The following is a 24,056-nucleotide window of genomic DNA, read 5'->3' as shown; positions in this document are numbered from 1 at the left end:
CACGCCAGCTAGTGGTTGAAGGTTGCCACTGAGTTTGCCGCGTGGGGGCTGAGTTGCAGACACTCCGGCTTGATTCGGAGCTCCATTCTTTAAAATCTAGTCAAATAAATTGATGCTGGATCAATGACTCCAGAAGCGAGATTGGATGACAATTGAAGGCTTTATTGGGCTAGATGTTTCCCCCAGCAGCGCAGGTACAGAATGCAGCTGCTAGGGAGACACAGACTCTTATACTCCGCCTTACTGGGCGGAACCAGCAGGCAGGCTTCACCAATGATCTTCCTGTCTCAGGTACCTCCCACACCAATGATCTTACAGCCCCAACCTAGGTACTATAATACCCCTAATACCGACTACCACAGAGGGTCAATGGTAGGGTTCATCCGGAGATGGCAGCCGTTCGTCGACTTTCTCGGGGAAAATTAAAATATCAGCAGATGCAGAATTCCAGTGGGGCTGGGGGGGGGGGGGGGGGGGGCGGGGCGGGCGGGGAGAGGGCTGGATTGTTGTTTTATGGTTGGGGTGTGTGAAGATTGGGGGAAATGTTTGTTATACCATGTTTATGTCATTGTTATTCTATTATTATAAAAACTTGCAAATACCCTAAAAAAATACTTTAGAAGAAAAAGAAAAAAGAAAGTTTGTTCCCAGAAATACCCATGAAGCTTGTTCCAATATGTGGGATTGTCTTTTGCATTTCATCAGTCTGCGCTATATTCCAGCACACAATGGAGAGACCTTTGCAGGGAATTCCGAAGACTGTCATGTATCTGGATCTCGCTCAAGTCCTGGAATGACCTGGTGGTATAAAGGTTCAGGACTGCAGTGACCTCCATGGGCACCAGGAGTGGGTGACCCCCTCCTCCACAGGCTACCAAGTCTGCAAGGATATGGCACAGGTTCCGCACTGTCTCTCTGCTAAGACACAGTGTTCTGCGGCACATGGTGTCCATCAAATTACCAACGAAGACTGTACACCTTGGGCCGTCACTGGCCTCCCCTTCTTGGTTCTTCCTCAGCCTGATGGGCGGCCCCTGTGCATGGTGTGCCATCTCTAGCCTGTCTTGGCCTTGCTGCCGTCACCAGCATCTGCCCGCCTTGGCTGCCGCAAGCGACGCGATGGCAGCCTCTATATGATCGATTCCAGCAAACATCGTTATATCTGTAAGGATTTGGAGAAGGCGAGAGAGTCACAATCAATTAGGGCTTCCACCCCAGAACCCTCAACTCCCTCAAGACTTTCCACCCTTGCGTGTCCCGCAGAGTGCCATCCAGCAAGCCACTTGCGCTGGCAAACCTTGCTCTGCACACTCACCCCGGCCATATCAGAGCCCCTAGACCCCAGACCTCTGATGAGAACATTAGGGAAACCGTGCTTAGCTGTCCTCCACTCATCCAGACACTTACCCTTTGGCCGTGAGAGGATCCTAGGTGGTGAAGCCCTCCTCTTTACTGTTTGATTGTTGCCAGCTGCCTTTATGGTGCTGATGCTCCAAGAGTTCAGGCACACTGTTCAGGCTTCAAATTCTGCTGGACATGCAGTGCACTAATCATCCGCTGAGACGTGGCACCTGTGACTTTGAGGAGGCACTTAAAAGTTGAGGAGCCTAAAGTGCTCTCACAACTAACACGGTTAATTCCTCATTTGAAATAGCCTTCAATTGTGAAGCTAGAGGCTGCTCACAGTCAAAGGGAGTGAAATTGACTTTCAGGATAGAAGCTGCAGGTCTCTGTCCTGGACATATTTGGTGGGACAGCCAGGCTGCAGCTATGGTTGCCCTGGTTAGAGGTCTCCACAATATTTAAAGATGGCTTAAATGCAAATGAGAGTTAATGATATTCTTGCCATTCGTGAACATGATCCGGAACACGCCATCAGGAGTGCGTTGGGTGAATCGGAAAATGGTTCTCGCCCAGTGCGGATCTCAATTTTGATCTTTCCCGCTATTTACCTGGCACGCCGGGCGCACCGCGGTTACTGAGTTGTGCAATCTGTGAGAATTTAGAAGCTTGTGTGATTATGTCCTTTTAACTCTTTCACCTCCTGAACCATGGTCAGTTTGCTCATCCACTTTCATTCAGAACCTCATGTTTATGGGACAGTTGGGCAGTTCTAATTCAGCCTTCTCGATCCCCAAACCTGCCTTACTCACAGGCAGGCACACCCTCTTGTCCCTGACCACTGACCAAATCAGAAGACCCCATCCGAAGGAGGGTGACTGCCTCTGAGCACAAAGTGTTCAGGTAACTTTTTCTCCCCTCCCTGATGCTTCGCAGCTCGACTTCTAGATCAGGACTCTGAGCTGAGGTTCCTCCAGCCACAGGCACTTAATGCAGTTAACAAAAGGTTATTGTTTACTGTGAGGGGAATTGATTATAAAAGTAGGCAGGTTATGCTTTGTTTGTACTGGGCACTGGTGAGATTACATCTGGAGTATTGTGGCCTCCCTATTTAATGAAAAGATGTAAATGTGTTAGAAGCAGTTCAGAGAGAGTTTGCTAGACTAATAGCAGGGAATGGTTGTCTTATGGGGAGAGGTTGGTTTTGTGTCCGCTGGAGTTTAAAAGAGTAAGAGGCAACTTGATTGACACCCTGAGAGGTGTTGACAGGGTGGATGTGGAGAGGATGTTTCCTCTTGTGGGACAATCTTGACCAAGGGGGTCACTGGGGCTGGTTTAGCTCAGTGGGCTAGACAGCTGGTTTGTGATGCAGAACAAGGCCAGTAGCGTGGGTTCAATTCCCGTACCCAGCTTACCCGAACAGGTGGCGGAATGTGGCAACTAGGGGCTTTTCACAGTAACTTCATACTTGTGACAATAAAAGGTTTTTATTATTACTGTTTCAAAATAAGGGGTTGCCCATTTAAGATGGAGAATCTTTTTCTCTCAGAGGGTTGCCAGTCTCTGGAACCCGCTTCCACAGAAGGCAGTGGAAGCAGAATGGTGGAATATCTTTAAGGTGCAGCTAGATAGATTCTTGATTAACAAGGGGGTGAAAAGGTATCGGGGGTAGGGAAGAATGTGGGGTCGAGGGTACAATCAGATCAGCCATGGTCTTATTGAATGGCAGAGCAGGCCCGAGGGGCCGAGTGGCCGACTGCTGCTCCTAATTGGGTGTGTTTATATATATTTGACTTGAATCACATGGATGTCCACTGGCTCCCACATTCTGCAACCACCATCACCATCACCTGCCACTTTTATAGCATTTAACTAATTAAATAATTATTTTAAATGTCTTCCGCCCTGCTTGTTTATATTTTTATTATTTCACTAAATGTTCTTCTTACCCCGATTGAAATTCCGATAAATTCCGTTAAGATAAATAAGAAACACTCACCAACCAATCGACTACAATGAGTAAACCTTCTACTCGTGAAAAAAATCTTTTCAAAAAATTGTTAAACCTGTGTGATGTTCAAAAGATAACTGAGAAAAGTACTCACAGACCGATCATTGTTTTCCTGTCACGTCACAGTTGTTTTCTCTCACAGCTTGGCTGATTCTCTGCTTCCGGACTGCTGCTCTCGCGCTCTGTAAGTCTCTTCAGATGGTAGCTGAAGTAAACAGTACCCTCACTGCACTGAATTCTCGAACTCACCAAGTTCCCAAGCTCTCACCCTGAGTCTAGCTGCACTCCGTGATGAGCTGCTGTCCTTTTGCCCTTAGCAGGACCACCCTTATTTCGACGAGCTGAAATTCTGCAGAGATAAGTAACCCGTTCAAACTGGCTGCTGAATTTACAAACTGCAGCTCCATCGCGAGCAGAGAGCTTGGGCTGGATCCTCCGTTTTGGAGACTAGGTCCCCACGCCGGTGTGAAAACAGTGATCTTTTACGCCTGGAAAACTGGCGCAAAATGGCCACCGATTCCCCGTTTTGCTGGGGTCTAGCAGGGAGGCAGCGAAGAGATCGCAGCTCTAGCTGCCGATACGGCCCTGAGCACTTCCGGTTCCGAGGCCGTGCAGGTGCACGGTGGCGGCCTGCAGAGGCTGCGCCGTGCTCCGTGGCAGACTGAGCCCGCGAACCCAGACCGCAAAGGTAGTGCCCCCCTCCGGCTGTTTGCGTGCCCTGGACTGCCCGCCCACATTGCCCCCAGCGTAGAATGAAGCCCCCCTGCCCGCGGATCGGCTCTCCCCTGACTGTGGCGGCCCGGGACTGAGCCCGCAGCTGCCACGCTAAGTTCACGACGGGTGAGACCATGAGAGTTCCACGCCGTCGGGAACTCGGCCGGTCGGGGACGGAGCACCGCGGGGCGGAACTCAGACAATGAATGGCCTGAGGCGGTGGATTCTCGGCCCGGGGACGGCGAATACAAAAGCTGTCGCCGTTCCCGATATTGGCAGCAAAACGGATTCTCCGCCCTGTCACCGAACGCGATTTCGGCGTTGGGGAACGGAGAATCCAGCCCCTTGTTTATCCCTGGTTCAGCCTGGAAGAGACTTAAACAGTAAATTTGGTTAAATCAAACCAAACTAGATTTTAGAAGAGATTAACCTTCACCGTTAAACTTCCCCCACTAAATTCCTGCACTCACACTCTGGGCCTAGCTGCACTCAGTGACGCGTTGCCGTGCCCGTACCTGCTGACTTCCAAACCTGTGTCCACTTGGAGGGATGATAGTAGTGAGTGCATGGAAACACCCATCAGAGAGTGCAGACTGGGCCTTGGTTTAATGTCTCTTCTGAAAGCCTCCTCAGGCCAGTGAATTAGACTGGGAAGGGAATCTAACAGTAAGTCATGATATTCAAACATGCAGCTAATGAACACATAGAATAGGACACGACCAATGAGCAGTCAGGACACTCAGGGGTGGTATCTCACTATAAAAGGGATGAGGCACTCACACCCTGCCTCTTTCCACAGACCAACATCTACAGAGTGAGACAGGGTGTATCCTCAGCATCACGTGGCTTAGAGCAAGGCTGGTTCAGTTCGACTGAGTTACTACATTTAGATTAGCAGAGAGTCGAACTCATTGAGAACTGTGTTAATAGTTCAATAAAACACATTGAACTCACTTCAAAGTCTGGAGCATCTTTTACTCAAAACTGCATCAAGTGGCAGCTTGTGTTATTCCAAATTACATAGTACAACAAGTAAGAGTACAAACACACTGTGGAGCTGATAGTTAATGAACTGCAATGTGTACGGCGGGGGGAGTCCAGATTTCCAGGTTTCCCACTCTCTACTTCCAGCCTCACCTCAGCAGGTCAAGAAAATTAAAAGTCCCTCCATTGATTCCTGTCTCTCTCCATAGATGTTGTTCCAGACTGGCTGAGTGCTTTCTGTTATTTTTCAGATTTTCATCACTGTGCTTTGGTTCAGTCTATTTTGATGACCCTGGGCTGACTGGTTCCCAGCATTGCACTGTGACCCGGGTCAAGCCAAGCTGGGGGCTAGCACTATTTGGAGTATGGACGAGCCGGGAGTGCAGGAGGCGAAAGAGGCCGGCATTCTGACCTTTGCGTCCCTAGTAGCCCGGTCAAGGATCTTGTTAATGTGGAAGGAGGCGAAGCCCCCCAGCGTGGAGGCCTGGGTAAATGATATGGCTGGGTTCATTAAGCTGGAGAGGATAAAGTTTGCCTTGAGAGGGTCTGCGCAGGGGTTCTACAGGCGGTGGCAACCGTTCCTAGACTATCTCGCGGAGCGTTAGATGAAGGTCGGTCAGCAGCAGCAGCAACCCGGGGGGGGGGGGGGGGGGGGGAGGGGATGTCTTGCGTGGGGGGAGGGAGGGAGGGGGAAGGGGGCTCTGTCTGGGGGGTATTTGAGCAAGAAAATACATGAAGGATCTGGAAAACTGACATGCACGGGAGGAATCCAATGTACAAAGTTCTGTAACATATCGTTTTACCATGTTTATGTCTTGCTATGTGCGTTTTCTTTCTATTTGTTATGGGGGGGAGGGGGGTTTGTTTGTAAGGGTGAAAAATTGTGTTAAAAATCTTAATAAATATATATTTTTTAAAAGCATTGCACTGTGACTCCAACATGCTGAAGTATTGATAGTGACTGAACTCTTCCTGTTTGTTCCCAGCTTCTTTGGTGGTTCCATCCACGACTAGTCCTCAGTGGTCACACCCACAGTGCCTGTATGGTGCTGCACGCTGAACACCTTCCTGAGATCAGCATCCCATCCTTTAACTGGAGGAATCGCAACAACCCCAGCTTCCTACTGGTAAAATGCAAATTGAAGCTTTTTTTAAAAATAATTTGACGTTATCCGATGCATCATTCAGCAAGTTCAGGCACAACAGCCGTGGAGATAGAAACAGTTAACATTTCAGCTCGCTGAACTGGGGAAGAAATTAGAGATTTAAATAGGCTTTAAGTGCAGTGACTAGAGAAGGAGGGAGGGGTAGAAAGAACAATTGGGCAAGTCTATGAGAGGGTAGAGTGAATGGATTCGATGAGAAAGGGTCAGCGGTGAGGGTGGGAAAATCAAAGAAACAAAAGTTGGCAGGCGGCACGATGTCGCAGTGGTTAGCACCTCCTGCCTCACAGCACCAGGGACCCAGGTTTAATTCTGAGCTTGGATGACAGTGTGGAGTTTGCACATTCTCCCCGTGTCTGCATGGGTTTCCTCCAGGTGCTCCCAATGATGTGCAGGTTAGGTGGATTGGCCATGGTTAAATGGGGTTATGGGGATAGGGTGTGGGAGTGCTGTTTCGTGGGGTCAGTGCAGACTTGAGGCTGAATGGCCTCCTTCTGCACTGTAGGGATTCTCTAGCCCTTTTTAAAATTTGTTCATGGGATGTGGGCGACAAACATTTGTTGGCCACCCCTGAGGGCATTTAAAAGCCAACCACATTTCTGTGGCTCTGGAGTCACATATAGGCCAGACCAGTTAAGGATGGCAGATTTCCTTCCCGAAAGGGCATGAGTGAACCAGATGAGTTTTTACAACAATTGACAATGATTTTATAGTCGTCATTCAACTTTTAATTCTAGAATTTGTATTGAATTCAAATTTCACCATCTGCCCTGATGGGTTTCGAACCCGGGACCCCAGAGCATTACCCTGGGTCTCTGGATTACCAGCCCAGCATCAACACCATTACTCCTCTGTCTCCCCTGTTATCCAATAAAATGGTGCTTATGATCTAAAGTTGGTGAACTTAATGCTAAGGTCAGAAGGCTGTAAGTCGCCAAATGGAAAGATCAGATGCTGTTCCACGAGCCGTGATCACTGGAACAGTGTAGGAGGCTGATGCTGGAGAGGTCGGAATCTGTGCTCTGTGACTAAAACATACTCCTCCCACGCATGTGCTTTGAAAATAATACACATTATTAACCAGCTTAAATATTACACTGAAAAGTTGTAAGAGTCCAACAGATTAAATCATTTTTATTGCATTAAAAAAAGACATGTTGCCAAAGTTTTTTGACTTGTACCATCCAGACAAAACTTGCTAAAACTGACATTACATTCCTACACATGGGCCCATTTGCTGCAAACAAAAGGACTATGTTCAAGCCTAGTACAGGCTTAGTGAGTGGGCAAGAACTCGGATCTTGGGGAGTCTAGCGTTTCCTCTTGCTTTCCCCATGGCAACACCTCAGCAAATCAGAGTCAACTTGCCACCCAAGCATCACCATCACAGTCTACCTTATTGTGATTGTTTGAATTCAGCATTCTTCCATTTGTCCTGATGAGGCAAGACGAGAAGCTTCACATTTTCTCAGCATTGTTGGAGATCCAATTTTGTGCCTTGTCTTTTAAATTAATTTCAATGCTCAAGTGAAGACCTGCAACAGACTAGGGTTTTATATTTTGCACCTTACTGTTTTTTTTCGGAATATAGGAACAGGAGTAGGCCATTCAGCCCGTCGAGCCTGTTCCGCCATTCAATCCAATGGCTGTTGGGGCACTTCAATGCCTTTTACTCACACTGTCCCCATCACACTTTACATTATTGTTAATCAAAAATCGATAAATCTCCACCTTAAACATACTCAATGACCTGAACTTCCATAGCCTTCTAGGATAAAGAATTCCAAAAATTCACATCTCTCTTGAGTTTTATGGGCAGCACGGTAGCACAAGTGGTTAGCACTGTGGCTTCACAGCACCAGGGTCCCAGGTTCGATTCCCTGCTGGGTCACTGTTTGTGCGGAGTTTGTACGTTCTCCCCGTGTCTGTGTGGGTTTCCTCCGGGTGCTCCGGTTTCCTCCCACAGTCCAAAGACGTACAGGTTAGGTGGATTGGCCATGATAAATTGCCCATAGTGACCCGAAATGTCAGGAGGGGTTATTGGGTTACGGGGATAAGGTGGAAGTGAGGGCTTAAGTGGGTCGGTGCAGACTTGATGGGCCGAATGGCCTCCTTCTGCACTGTATGTTCTATGTTCTCTTCTATGTTCTAAAGAAATTTCTCCGCATCTCGATCCCAAGTGACTTCCCCCTAATTTTGAAATTGTGTCCCCTGGTTTTAGACTCCCCAACCAAGAGAAACATCTTAGCTACATCTACCCCATCAAAGTCTATTGCTTTAAGTATTTTGTAGGTTTCACTGAGATCACCGCTCATTCTTCTCGAGAATACAGGCCCAGTTTGCCCAATCTCTCTTCATAAGACAGTTCCACCATCCCAAATACAGGTCTGGTGAACCTTTGTTGAACTCCATCTATGGCAATAATATCCCTTCTGAAGTAAGGGGACCAGAACTGCACACAATATTCCCGGTATGGTCTAACCAAGCTTCTATACAATTGAAACACGACCTCACTACTGTACTCAAATCCTCTAAAGGCTAACATTCCATTCGCCTTCCTGGTAGCTTGCTGTGCCTGCATGTTAGTCTTCCGTGACTTCTGGTAAAGGACACCCGTGTCCCTTTGTAAATCTACACTTTCTCATTTCTTTTATATAAATTTAGAGTACCTAATTATTTTTTCCAATTAAGGGCAATTTAACGTGGCCAATCCACCTACCCTGCACATCTTTGGGTTGTGTGGGTGAAACCCACGCAGACACGGGGAGAATGTGCAAACTCCACACGGATAGTGACCCAGGGCCAGGATTCGAACCCGGGTCCTCAGCACCGTAGGCAACAGTGCTAGCCACTGTACCACATGCCTCCCTACACTTTCTCATTTCTTACCATATAGGAAATACTCTGCACATCTGTTCCTTCTACGAAAGTGGATTATCTCATATTTTTCCACATTATATTCCTGTCCAAATCCTCCTGTAGTCGCATTACAATTTCCTCACAACACACATCCTGCCTAGCTTTATATCATTTGGGAATTTGGAAAAATTACATTTTCTCTCCACATTTAAATCATTGATATATATTGTGACCAGCTGGAGCCCATTGCGGCCCCTACTGGACACAGCCGGTCATTGCGAGAATGACCCAATTATACCTACTTTGTGTTTTCTGTCTGTTAGCCTCAATCCATGGCAGCATGTTGCCTCCTATCCTATGTGATTTTATTTTGCCAATTAATCTAGTTAAATAATTTAAATATATCTTTTATTGTAAAAATTGGCAAATTTGAGGTGGGTGAATATTTTCACTTTTTCATCCCAGTGAGGCCCTCATATCATTATAGAAATGTCTGGCACAGAAAGAGGGCATTCGCCCCATTGTGTCAGTTCTGGAGATCCAGAAATCCATCCTAATGCTATTTTTCAGCTCTTGGTCCACATCCTTGCAGGTTATGGCTCCTCAAGTACATTTCTAAGTGCTTTTTAGATACAATTAAGATTTTGTGCCTCTGCCACCCTTTTTGGAAGTGAGTTTCAAACCCCATCATCCTATGGAGTGAAAATAAATTCTCCTCAACCCCTCTCTTACCTTCTATCACTTACTTTAAAACTTACCCCTGGATTATTGAACTGAGGGAAATGGTTCCTTGCTATCCACGACATCCCTCATACTTTATACACCTTAATTAAATGTTATCTCCGTCTTCTCAATTCCTAAGAAAGTGAACCTAGCTTCTCTAATCTTTCCTTATTGCTAATCATAGAATTTCATAGAATTTACAGTGCAGAAGGAGGCCATTCGGCCCATCGGGTCTGCACCGGCTCTTTGAAAGAGCACCCTACCCAAGCCCACACCTCCTCCCTATCCCCATAACCCGACCCAACACTAAGGGCAATTTTAGACACTAAGGGCAATTTAGCATGGCCAATCCACCTAACCTGCACGCCTTTGGACTGTGGGAGGAAACCGGAGCACCCGGAGGAAACCCACGCACACACGGGGAGAACGTGCAGACTCTGCACAGATAGTGACCCAAGCCGGGAATCGAACCTGGGACCCTGGAGCTGTGAAGCAATTGTGCTATCCACAATGCTACCGTGCTGCCCATAATGTTCTCCAGTCCTGGAAATCACCTCCATCCTCCTATGTATCTTCTCTAATACAATAATATTGTTCCTGTAGAGTGCGGTGACCAGAACTGTGTGCGGCAACCTAGCTGTGGTTTCCCTACTGTTTTACACAGTTCGAGCATAACCACTCTGCTCTTCTATTCTACCATCAACCAAGAAAGGAAGATATCCCATCTGCCTCCTTACCAGCCTTATCTAACCTGTTTATCTGAATCCTGTGTACTTTACAACAAATCTGACCTGTTCTGAGGGATTAACGATATTGCTAGAATAGCAGACAGATTACTTTTAAAAATTCATTTATAGGATGTGGGCATTGCTGGCTAGGCCGGCATTTATTGCCCGTCCCTAATTGCCCTTGAGAAGGTCGTGGTGAGCTGCCTTCTTGAACCACTACACCCACAGTGGTATTAGGAAGGGAGTTCCAGGATTTTGACCCAGTGACAGTGAACGTACGGCCGATATAGTCAGGATGGTGAGTGACTTGGAGGGAAACCTCCAGGTGATGGAGTTTCAATGTGTCTGTTGCCCTTGTCTTTCTAAAATAGTAGTTGTGGGTTCAGAAAGTGCTAAGAAGCCTTGGTGAGTTCCTACAGTGCATCTTGTAGATGGTACACATGCCTGCCACTGTTCGTTGGTGGTGGAGGACTGAATGATTGTGGAAGGGGGAACAATCAAGCGGTTGCTTTGTCCTGGATGGTATCGAGCTTCTTGAGTGTTGTTTGTTGCCCTCCTGAACAAGGGTCACAAATGACACATCACACAATCTACTTTATTCAGATCAAACATGTCACACAGACTCTTATGCAGTTAATTATTGTCACACAGACTAATACTTAATCCTTGATAAAACCGTCACAAAGACTTTAACTCAATAAGTGCTACCTGTTACTCAACTCACGAATCAAACTCAAACGTCACCCTAATCAGAACAGCTGGCCAAGCTTTTCTTGAAGGATGCTTTCTGATCAGCGAGCCCTTGACTCGGGGTAGTCTTCTGCGATGGTTGGTCCCAGAGTTTTCTCTGAAGCTTTGAATCCCTGCTTCTTTATGAGATTTCTTCCAGCTTTTTGAAGGTTTGGTACTGTCTGTTTTATGATCCTTTAGTTGCTGAGGTTGTGTTTCAAAGGTCCAGTAAAGAAAATCCATTTGTTCAGACAGATCCCAGCAAATGCTGATGTTTGGTCAAACCATAGCAACTACTAATGTTTTATGGTCTGTTATTCTTCACACTTGTTAATCACTCATCCTGCCTTTGCTTTTGTTCCCAGACCTCCTTCCTCTGGTTCCTTGAGCTGATAACAATGTTCTTTAAGGCAGGGGGCCTCTTGCTGTCTTCCATCCTGTTGTAGAAACTGCATTCCCAGGAAGTCTCCAGAAAGCCTTTGTGATTTATTTTGTATCTTTGTTACTCGGCCTTATTTCCCATCAGGCTACAGTGTCTCTTGTCACTTGGCCATATTTCACAGCCGGCTTAGGATCAGGGTTACATGTTGAAGCCACACTTATCCAGGCAAGTTTGGAGTATTCCACCACACTCCTGACTTGTGCCTTGTAGATGGTGGACAGACTTTGGGGAGTCAGTAGGCGAGTTCCTCACTGCAGAAGTCCCAGCTTTTGACCTGCTCTGGTAGCCACAGTATTTATATGGCATGGCCACTTTGATTTCTGGTAAATGGTGACCCCCCCAAGGATGTTGAAAATGGGGGATTCAGCGATGGCAATGCCATTGAATGTTAAGGGGTGATGACTAGATTCTCTCTTGTTGGAGATGGTTATTGCCTGGCACTTGCGTTGTGTGAGTGTTACAACATCAGATTAAATTTGCTTGAGGTTGAAGTATCAGGCTGGCTGCAGGGTTGCCTATGTGTCAGAACATAACCCGCTCAAATTCTACTCCAGGATTTGAGCCTATAATTTAGGATGATATCTGAATGCAGCTTCGAAGGAGTGCTGCAGTCAGACTGTACCTTCCACCCAATGTGACTCGGTGGCATGGTGGTTAGCACTGCTGCCTCACAGCGCCAGGGACACAGGTTCAATTCCGATCTCAGGTGACTGTCTGTGTGGAATTTGCACGTTCTCCCCATGTCTGCGTGGGTATCTTCTGGGTGCTCCGTTTTCCTCCCAAAGTCTAAAGATGCACAGGTTAGGTAGGTTGGCCATACTAATATTGTCCAAAAGGTTAGGTGGGGTTACGGGGATGGGAGCGGGGGATTGGGCCTCCGTAGGATGCTCTATTGGAGCAAGGGCTGGTGCACACTCGATGGGCCAAATGGCCTCCTTCTGCACTGTAGGGATTCTATGGTTCTATTATATAAACGTGTTAGCAGTTCAGAAAAGGTTCAATGAATCGAGATGGGGGTGGTGGGGGGGACTTTTCAGTATCCCCAGAAAAGGTTCAGTGTACTGGGATGGGGTGGGGAACCTTTCAGTATCCCTCTTGTCAAGTTCCCTCAGGATCTTATATGTTTCAATAAGATCACCTCTAAATCTTTTTAACTCCATTAAATATGGGCACCACTTTTCCTCATAAGGACTTCTTATGTCCTCTTCACAACTTACTTTCCTACCTATCTTTGTGTTATCATCAAATTTAGCAACCATACATTCTATCCTTTCATCCAAAACATTGGTATAATTTGTAAATAGTTGAAGTTCCAGCACTACTTCCTGTGAGGCTTCACTCGTTGTATCTTGCCGCCCAGAAAAGACCCATTTTTACATACTCTCGACCTCCTGTTAGCTAACAAATCCTCCATCCATGTAAATATCTTGCCCCCTACAACATGAACTTACCAAATGAGGCTTCCCTGTGGGCCCAGACATCTATTTGAATAATGGAACACCTGCACCCCAAACATTTGATTGACAGCTCAGAGGGTGAAGGGATATGAGGGAGAGGGCTGGAGGACCTTTATTTTTTTTTCACTGGGATAAAGTTCCACAGCACCAAGATGGACCTGCCTTTGCACTGGCTGGCATTTCTTCCCAGGTCAGCTGATTTAAGTCAGGCCCCCAGCAATAAAGATCCCATCCTGACGACACTTTCTCTTGAGGTGCTGCTGCCTTAGAGTCATAAACGTGTACACCCCAGAAAAGGCCCTTCGGCCCTCCTCGTCTACGCCAGCCAAAAGCAACCACCTAACAATTCTAATCCCATTTTCCAGCACTTGGTCCATAGCGTTGTATGCCATGGCAACAAAAGTGCATATCTAAATACTTCTTAAATGTTATGTGGATCTCTGCCTCCACCACAATTTCAGGCGGTGAGTTCCAGACTTCGAAAACCATCGGGGTGAACAGGTTTTTCCTCACATCCCCTCTAAACCTCCTGCCCCTTACATTAAATCTATGCCCCCTGGCCATTGATCCCGCCACCAAGGCGCCATTGATCCCGCCACCAAGGGGAAAAGGTACTTCCAGTTTACTCTATCTATACCCCTCGGAATTTGTTTTAGTGCCAATGGGTTGATCCAAATTCTATCCAGAAACTGGTGACTTCTCTCTGTTCCACCTGGTTTGATGATATTATCTGCAATCTCTATTTTGCCTCTGATCTGAGCTGGGAAGAAGAGCTTTAACTCCCTCTGCTTTTGGTTCTCACCATTCAATAAGATTTTCCCCCATAACCCTAAACTTCTTTGGTTAACAAATATCTCAGCTTTAATATGAACAATTGACCAAGCATTGATGAGGAAGAGGGTTCCAAACTCCGAAAATCCTTTATGTAGACGTGTTTCCTAATCTTACTCCCGAAAGGTCTGGCTCTAATTTGTAGACCATGTCCCTTAGTTCTGGACTCCCCAACTAAGCTGGGGCTGTTTAGCACAGGGCTAAATCGCTGGCTTTGAAAGCAGACCAAGGCAGGCCAGCAGCATGGTTCGATTCCCGTAACAGCCTCCCCGAACAGGCGCCGGAATGTGCCGACTAGGGGCTTTTCACAGTAACTTCATTTGAAGCCTACTTGTGACAATAAGCGATTTTCATTTGGGTGGAAGGGGGTGATTCAAGATATACATTGCCAGAAAAGAGAGGGAAAAAACTGAGTGGAAACATTTGATGATTAGCTATGGTTAGTAGAGTGGAGTTGCAGTTGACTCTTGCATACAGGATTTGAGATGCATATGTACTGAACTGGAACAAAAACAAAAATAATGGACCATCTCAGCAGGTCTGACAGCCTCTGCGGAGAGAGAAGGGAGCTAATGTTTTGAGTCTGGATGACTCTTTGTCAAAGCTGGTGCTGAACTGGTACCGCCTCGCTGCGAGCTGCTGGTGTCAGAGTGTCTGTAAACATACGGCAACGCAGATTGTAAAAATAGTCAGCCGCTTTCCCGCCATTCTGGCCAAGACAGACCAACACAGACATCCAGTGTGTACAGAGACTCACCTTCAGTTCTACCAGTCTCACAAGGGGAGACATAACCTCTGGAATGATGGCATCCGTTCCTTAGTTCCCATTGGTGCGAATTGGTGGGTTGTGTGCAGAAATATATTTCTTATCCGTCAGATAAACGGGCCCTTGGATGAGGGGGAAAATATTCCTGCAGTTCTTTAAAAAATTTTAAGTGCCCAATTCTTTTTTTCCCAATTAAGGGGCAATTTAGCATGGCCACTGCAACTACTCTGCACATCTGTGGGTTCTGGGGGTGAGACCCGCGCAGACACGGGCGGGGAGAATGTGTAAACTCCACACGGAAAATGACCCGGGGCCGAGATCGATCCCGGGTCCTCGGCGGCGTGAGGCAGCAGTGCTAATCACTGCCCCACTGAGCCACCCGTGTTTTAAGATAGATCTATATTGGCAGATAAGCCATCTTTGCTTCTGGTCATATTTTGATAAAACACAATGTACTCAGACACCACTAACTTTGAATCGATCTCCATTTTCTTCTCCAGGCCAGCATAACAGCGACAGACTTTACACTCTCCAAGTGTTTTTTGCCGCGTGAAAGTACCATATGGGCCATTTACCTCACCGCAGCTGTTGTGATGGCCAATCTCATATTATTCCACTTCAATTTCTGGCAATGGATGATGCATTACCTGATTAATAAGCACAAATCCATTTGATAAATGTGGATTGGCCTGAATACCAGCTGTTTTATTTTTGTGTGTGTAGGTGGATAGATCTCCAGATTCTATGAGCATGTATGAATTTTCTTAGTATTTTGAGAAAAGCGACTATTTTCTGAACATTTTTGAATACAATGGTGTTAAAACAATTTCTTCTGATTGTGACAAGTTACAATATACTTGAGAATTGAACAACTGGTTGAATAAATGGCATTTAAGCTGCCAAGGAACACATGAAAAAGGAACAATATTCCGTGTGAATGTGGCTGATCTACCTCGAGTAGCTAGCTTTGCTAAGTGGATGGTTGTCCCATTGAGCTGATTAATGTGATCAATTGTGAAGGATAGCAAGAGGCTAAAACATCTTCAAACGACCACATGAGCCACACTTCAAGCATTTACAAAAATAAATGATTTAATATATTAGAATCTCAGCATTAAAATGAAATATATTCAAATGAAGGCAGATTGGTTTGAAATGTTTTTAACAATAACCTGGTGAGTTACTTTTCTCGCCTTGAAATGTGGCCAAAAACGTGTAACTTATATTTGAAGTGGGGCAGTAAACTAATGGCTAGTTCATTAGACAGTGTGGAGAGTGAATGGTTTATAGATGAATATTCTCTATCAACAGATACATTTACAGAGTGCTCATTAATACTGGGATTTCTCTTTATTGCCAATGTGTAAACTGATTGCATAAAATCACATAATTGAAATCATATTCGATGAAATTCAATGTGGTTAAATAAGCTGTCCGGCCTATATTGAATTGTTGGCAGAAGGTTGCTAACATACAGTTTGCAAATATAACGACCATTGTCCCAGACCTGATCTTGGGACTTCAGGTGTTCATTGCAACAGTTGCCGAATCCAATATTTCATACACTCCCAGTGTTACATTGTCACAGAAACAGGCCATTTGGCCCCACTGTTCTATGCCACTGTTTATGCTCCACATAAACCTCCTGCCTCAATACTTCACCCAACCCTATCACCATATCCTTCTATCTCTTTTTTGCTCGTGTTTGTCTACTGATGGCTTTTGCCTCAACCCTGTGGTAACGAGCGAGTTCCACATTCTAACCACTTCCAGGGTAAAGAGATTTCTCCTGAATTCCCTGTTCGATTTATTAGTGATAGCCTTATATTTATGGCCCCCAGTCCTGGTCTCAATGTCTTCCCTTTCAAATCTTTTCCTAATCCTTTGATATACAGGTTTTGGGATGCAAGTTAGTGCCTGCAGCTACTGCTGAACCTGATGGAGCACAACTATAGGATTTAGGGCGAGTTCATTCAGAATGCAACACTCTGTATTCCTCCTTTTTAGTTATGTGAGTTAACGGCAGAGATCCTGAGGGCAGTGATTCAAAGGGTTGTGAAGTATTGTTATTGTTGCTCTTATATTTAAGAAGTGTAGAGCAAACCCAAAACAGTGCAATACGAGGCAGGAGGCTGCTTCTGTTCCCCAGGCACAACACTGTGATGATGCCCCGTGCTGTTAAACGAAAGCTCACAGCACGTCTGGATCCATTCACCAGCCAGGAACCTCTTGCACTGTGTTTTGCCTCAGACACCCTCGTCACACAGCTCCTGTTAACTGGCGTGCTTGTGATCTGCCTGTTCACCCTTCTATCCATAAAATATATGCTTTTCAAAAGCTCAAGAGGTAGAGGTTGGTTGATGCCATATATAAGCAGGACAGCTTCTTTAACGTTAGATATGAAATATTTTTACTTGAGTGTGACATTTGTAACATTCCATTGAACAGAAGCTTGTTTGGAGTTTACGATTACTTTTCTGTGTTTGAAGTTTGCCTTTTTAAAAATGCGCACATCATCTATGAGAATTTGGCAAATGAGTTCAAGGTATCAGGGCATCGCTGGTTATTGCCATCCCTAATTCCCCTTAAGAAGGTGGTGGGGAGCTGCCTTCTTGAACCGCTGCAGTCCATGTGGTGCAGGTACATCCGCAGTGCTGTTAGGGAGGGGGTTCCTGCATTTTGACCCAACGACAGAATAGCTTGAGAAACCTCAGCTTGGTGACATTGGGGTTTTCCTTGGAAGAAAGAAAACTGGGAGGAGATTTGATAGAGATGTTCAAAATCATGAGGATTCTGGACAGAGTAGATCGGGAGAAACTGTTCTCTTCATGAAAGAATCGAGAACGGCAGGACACAGATTTAAAGGAATCGGCAAAAAAAAAGCACAAGAAACATGAGGAAAACCGTTTTCACGTAGTGAGTGGGTTTAGCTGTAGAATGCGCTGCCTGAGAGTGTGGTGGACGCAGGTTCAATCGAGGCATTCAAAATCGAATGGGACTGTTATTTGATGGGGAAGAATGTGCAGGGTTATGGGGGGGAAGGTGGGGGACTGGGACAAGGTGAATTTCTCATTGAGAGTGCTAGCGCAGACCAGTTCCAAGCCATAGGCCGACAATTTTGTATGTTGGGTGGCAGTCCATATTATTTTCTGATTTCTCAGGCTATTGGTCATTCTACTGGTCTGTGGCATGCTGCACAAGATGGCCCTAATTTTGTCATTTTCCAACCTGTGCGAGGTTCACTGCAGGGATCAGGAGCAGGAGCCTAGCAAATACTTTACCTCCTGCCTATAGAGAGTGGAGGTAATTCTAATATCCTAGATCTAGATGAGACCAGCATAGAGCACAAATCAGGATGTGGACCTGCCTGAACTCTGGGGCTCAGTACTGCCCTACAAGGAAAATTTTCCTACTCAACCATCAGAACAATTTTGTTTTTCAATCTACTTGTGAAACTTTCAAAGAAGCACAAAGGTTCAATGCACAATGTTTTCATTCCGTCGGAATTCACCAGCATCTGCTCTGTTTAGACAAGTCAATAGTTAAATATGTGCTTCGTCAAGTCAATGATGTTACTTGACCATTTAATGTTCTACATTTTATCAGGGGGTAAATTTTTCAATATTCTGGTGAGTGCCATGTTGTTCAGTTCAATATTCTCGTGAGTGCCATGTTGATTATCAGTGCCAATGTAAAATAAAAGTGGCAGAATCTGCAATAAGATATTCATTGAAATAAATAATTACCTGGAAAAGTAACTTGTATCTTTTTTCTTAAAAACTCATAGAAAATAGGTGACAAATGCCAATGCATTCCCCTATCAGGTGGCGTTACATTACAAAATAGGAGCAGAAATAGGCTGCTCGCCCCCTCGATTATTGTTGCTTTACATCTATTCTTCCTTCACTTGACTTTGCATTTTTTATAGTGTGATAGGCATGAAGGGCTTGTGGCACAGTGGGCAGTGCCTTGCCTCTGAACCAGAACCTTTGGGATGCAGTACATACCACCACAGGACTTGTTGGCCAAAGAAAGGGGAAAATAGAATTTGAGAATAAGCTGGCAGAAAACATAAAAACTGACTGCAAAAGCTTCTATAGATTTCTGAAGAGAAAATAATAATAATCTTTATTGTCACAAGTAGGCTTACATTAATGCTGCAATGAAGTTACTGTGAAAAGCCCCTAGTCGCCACACTCCGGCGCTTGTTCGGGTACACAAAGGAAGAATTCAGAATGTCCAATTCACCTAACAAGCACGTCTTTCGGGACTTGTGGGAGGAAACCGGAGCACCCGGAGGAAACCCACGCAGATACGGAAAGTGCAGACACCGCACAGACTGTGACCCAAGCGGGAATCAAACGCGGGACCCTGGCGCTGTGAAGCAACAGTGCTAACCACTGTGCTAACGACCTGGTGAAGACAAATGTAGGTCACTTACAGTTAGAATCAGATGAATTCATAATGAGCAATAAAGAGATGGCAGACCCATTGAACAAATTCTTTGGATCTGTCTTCACTAAGGAGGACACAAATAACCTTCTGAAAATGCTAGGGGACAGAGGGTCTAACATGAAGGAGGAACTGAAGGAAATCCTTATCTGTCAGGAAATTGTACTGGAGAAATTGATGGGATTAAAACCTGACAAGTTTCCAGGGCCTGATGCTCTGCATCCCAGAGTACTTATGGAAGTGGTCCGAGAAATAATGGACGCATTGGTGATCATTTTCCAGCATTCTATAGACTCTTGAAGAGTTCCAATGGATTGGAGGGTAGCTAATGTAACCCCACTTTCTAAAAAAAGGGAGAGAAAGCAGGAAATTATAAACCAGTTAGCCTGACATTGGTGGTGGGAAAAATGCTGGAGTCAATTATCAATGATGAAATAACTGAGCATTTGGAAAGTGGGGACAGGATCGATCCAAGCCAGCATGGATTCACTAAAGGGAATTCATGCTTGACAGATCGGATTTTGTGTATCTGGACTTTCAAAAGGCTTTTGACAAGGTCCCATACAAGAGATTAGTGAACAAAATTAAAGCTCATGGTTGAGGGTAATGTATTGACGTGGATAGAGAACTGGTTAGCAGGCAGGAAGCACAGAGGGGGAATAAACAGGTCCTTTTCAGAGTGGTAGGCAGTGACTAGTGGGGTACCGTAGGTTTCAGTGATGGGACCCCAGCTGTTCACAATATACATTAATATTTGGACAAAGGAATTGCATGCAATACCTCCAAATTTGCAGATGACACTAAGCTGGGTGGCAATGTGTGGTGTGAGGAGGATGCAAAGAGGCTGCCGGGTGACTTGGACAGGCTGGCTGAGTGGGCAAATACTTGGCAAATGTAATATAATGTGGGTAAATGTGAGGTTATCCACTTTGGTGGCAAAAACAGGAAGGCAGATTATTATCTGAATGTTGCAGTTTAGGAAAAGGGGAAGACCTGTCTGTCATGGTGGAACAGTCGCTGAAGGCTGCATGCAGGTACAGCAGGCAGCGAGGAAAGCTATTGGCATGCTGGCCTTCATAGCGAGGGATTTGAGAATAGGAGTAGGGATGCCATGCTGCAATTATACAGGACTTTCTAATTCCAACCAAGAGGATGGCTGCTGGGAAGGCTGCCCCAAGGTTCTCCGCAGGGAATCTGACCCGGAAGCTGGATGTGGTGGGTGAGAGGTGGGACATCCTGTACCCTCACAAATCCGTAGAATCCCTATAGTGCAGCTGGTCATTCGGCCCATTGAATCTGCACCGACCTTTGAACAGAGAGAGGCAATTTAGCACGGCCAATCCCCCTAACCTACACATCTTTGGACTGTGGGAGGAAACCGGAGCACCTGGGAGAAACCCACACAGACACGGAAAATGTGCAAACTCCACACACAGTCCCCAAGGTTGGAATCGAACCCGGGTCCCTGGCATAGTGAGGCAGCAGTGCTAACCACTGTGCCACCGTGCTCCCCCAAGAGGTCAGAAACCTAACTAGGCATCATCAGCCACGGCCCGATGGGGTACCCCTTGTCACCGAGAGGCCAACCCTGTAGTCGATAAGCTCCCTCTAATTACCCCAGGTATCTGAGATTGGCCAAGGATGTAGCTGTCAGGATGCTCGCTGGTAACTTAGCACAAACCTGCTGGATGTACTTGGCATGGTTGCGGATAATCTGGACATTCAGGGAGTGAAAGCCATTGCTGTTTATAAACTGCATGCCTTGATGCCATGACGAACAGAGAGTCACATGTGTGCAGTACAAGGCTCCTTGGAGTTGTAGGAAGCCAGCTATCTGGGGCCAGACTGGCCTGTTGAAGGCAAGCCTTGGAATTCATTGAATAAGGATCTCATCGTGCGAAAGGGTTAACGGGTGAGTGACAATCGATGGCACTAGCATACATCAGAACTACATTAGTGGCACCAATGGCTCATCTGTCAAAGCTAAGGAATGTTAATAGACTAGTGGATTACTAACGTGGCAAACCAGATTGGTCTCATTGCTGCCATGGTTCCATTTTAACATTAACATGGTCAGTTGTTACATCACTGGCAGCCCCCCCCCCCGCCCCCCCAAATGTTGCGGCTCCTACAAGCCTTGGACTCTGGGCAACACCTAACCACCCAGCCCAGCTGCCTAGCCCAGTACCAGGCCCTTCGAGAAGGCAGAGGCCCTTCAGCTGTAGATTCCAGCCTCAAGGTGTGTGATCTTTACAAGAGGCTTTGTTGCCCTCCCAATACTGAATCATTTCCCCCTTAAGGGTCTAAACCCCTCCCCCCCTCAGAGGCCCCCTGACACTGCCTCCCAGCTTATGAAAACTGACCTTTTCCCCCTATGCTGCCCACCGCGGTGCCTGCTGTCCCCAGGCCACACCTCCATGGTTCAACCAACCTTCCCCACCAGCCCCTCGCCCCCACAATAGTCAGTCTCGAGGCTGGTACAACCTCCCCAACCTCCGCTGCCCCACCTGGAGTTAGTCTTTCAGGCCTCCCCAAGATCCGCTGTCCCGCCTGGACTTGGCCTCTCAAGCCTCCCAAGCTCCGCTAATCCGCTGTGGAGCTGGCCTCTTGGGCCTCCCCAAACTCCGCTGCCCCGCTGTGGAGCTGGCCTCTTGGGCCTCCCCAAACTCCGCTGGCCTGCTGTGGAGCTGGCCTCTTGGGCCTCCCCAAACTCCGCTGCCCCGCTGTGGAGCTGGCCTCTCAAGCCTCCCAAGCTCCGCTAATCCGCTGTGGAGCTGGCCTCTTGGGTCTCCCCAAACTCCGCTGCCCCGCTGTGGAGCTGGCCTCTTGGGCCTCCCCAAGCTCCGCTGTCCCGCCTGGACTTGGCCTCTCACGCCTCCCCAAGCTCCGCTAATCCGCTGTGGAGCTGGCCTCTTGGGCCTCCCCAAACTCCGCTGCCCCGCTGTGGAGCTGGCCTCTTGGGCCTCCCCAAACTCTGCTGCCCTGCTGTGGAGCTGGCCTCTTGGGCCTCCCCAGACACCGCTGCCCCGCTGTGGAGCTGGCCTCTTGGGCCTCCCCAAACTCCGCTGCCCCATTGTGGAGCTGGCCTCTTGGGCCTCCTAACTTTTCAGCCCCCAATGAGATTTTGCACCCTCATTGTCTTTTACGCCCACAGCAAATAGGGGCACAAAGTCCCGGTCGAAGAAACTGATTGTTTTCCTAACACTGACTCATTGATGGGCAACACCACATGATCCAAGCTCTCCTGGCCTTATGAAAATTTGAATGTTAGATTGCTGAACTCCCAGGGAAGCCTGCGATTCAACATCCATCCTATAATCATCGAAACTGGACTCCAGGCTGACAACAAAGCCTGCCTCAAGTCTAAACTGCCTCAAAGTCTGGAAGATTCCTGCCATCACCTGAACAGTGGACCAAGTCACTGGATACAAATCTTATCTTGCTGCTCCATCACCGACTTTAAAGGAATTCTGCAATTCCTGCTTTCAGCTAGATAAATCTGCCGGAATCTTAACTCCTATGTAAAGGAAACCTCACTGGCCTCTGTTTTTTTAAAAACCTTTTTTCTAAGTTATTCCTGGTTATAAAACTTTTCTTTCACATCCATTCATATATATCTTGTGTGTGTGCGCTTACGTACGTAGTTGTGACAGCCATTCCCCGGGTTTGAATGTATGAGTAAACAATACTTCTGATTTAATCCTGAAGACAGTTTGTTGCAAGTCACTTTAAAAATTGAATTAACAAACAAGAGGGTTTGGGGAAACACACCACAGCCTATTTCAAAAATGAAAACTCCTCTACTTACAGACGGACGGCGAGAAAATTAGTTTAGTTTGCCTCTCCCCTATCCGTAATGTCATGCACTGTATTTCCCAACTGCTAGTAATATTCTTCCTGGAGATCCAGCAAAACCAAGGAATAAGAAAACTACTGTCAAACTGTGGGAAATACACCCTGGACTCAAATCAAATTTCTTTTCAACTTACCATTGTGCATTCTTAGTTGCTGGCTGGACCAATCACAAACGTTGAAAAAACTCTTTTGGAAATCAGCCAGGGTTTTGTGGTCTTGTCTTGAACCCTTGTTGAGATTACTGCCTTCTAATTTACCCAAATATCTCTTTATTTTCTAGCCTGGCACCGTACAAATATAGTGTAATATATATTGATGTATTATTATAATTATGTATAAACTTTTATTTAAATATTAGCTTTTTGGATGTAATTCATAGGGTTAAAATGGTTTAGACTAGACTGGGACCGCATTATTTTTTTTAGCTTTGGTGAATCGAAACATGAATAACTCTATTATCCAATTAATGTCAAAGGGTTTAATCCCTCCAGCTGCAGTCATGTCTTGCTGTGTGCTTTCTTGCTGTTAATCATTTGTCGCATTCCTTCACAGCCCCCTCAGCCTAACTTGTCTGCTGCATCATTGTACATTTTACTCACTTTTTAGGTCACACTTTCTCAGGTTAAAGTTCAACTGTTAACCAGAGCATGGAGGTTTGAAGTGATTGGCAGAAGAGGTAACGGCAGCATGAAGAAAAAACTATTTTTGCAATGAGTGGATAGGATTTGAAATCCAGCAGCTGATTGGCTGGTGAATAAAGAGTCAGCAGCAGCCTGCAAAATGGAATTGGCTGAATACTTGAAGAACAAATTTCAGGGTTGTGAGGAACGAGTGGGACCCACTGAGATGCCCTTTGAAAGAGCTGGTGTAGATTCACTGACTCATTGTACACGAATTCGATGATTTTTGACCATTGAATACCTCCCCAAATCCAACACAAGTCACCTATTGTAGTTCTTGCTGCAGCCACACCATAGGACTCCCCAGTCATTCCCAAGGTT

At 46.2% G+C, this 24,056-nt stretch overlaps 1 protein-coding gene across 2 annotated transcripts in view; it reads left to right on the top strand.

The window, feature by feature from the left end:
• Nucleotides 1-18,506, top strand: part of LOC140385825 (metallophosphoesterase 1-like) — a 145,384-nt gene extending 126,878 nt beyond the window's left edge. For both annotated transcript variants that reach the window (XM_072468389.1, XM_072468388.1), the window contains 2 exons: nt 6,037-6,177; nt 15,249-18,506. In XM_072468389.1, the coding sequence (XP_072324490.1) occupies nt 6,037-6,177; nt 15,249-15,422 (315 nt within the window). In that variant the 3' untranslated portion in view covers nt 15,423-18,506. The remainder of the gene's footprint in view (nt 1-6,036; nt 6,178-15,248) is intronic.
• The last annotated feature ends 5,550 nt before the right edge of the window (nt 18,507-24,056 follow it).

Source organism: Scyliorhinus torazame, chromosome 11, assembly GCF_047496885.1.
Source record: "Scyliorhinus torazame isolate Kashiwa2021f chromosome 11, sScyTor2.1, whole genome shotgun sequence".
Taxonomy (NCBI): domain Eukaryota; kingdom Metazoa; phylum Chordata; class Chondrichthyes; order Carcharhiniformes; family Scyliorhinidae; genus Scyliorhinus; species Scyliorhinus torazame.
This window is presented reverse-complemented; position numbering and strand designations above follow the sequence as displayed.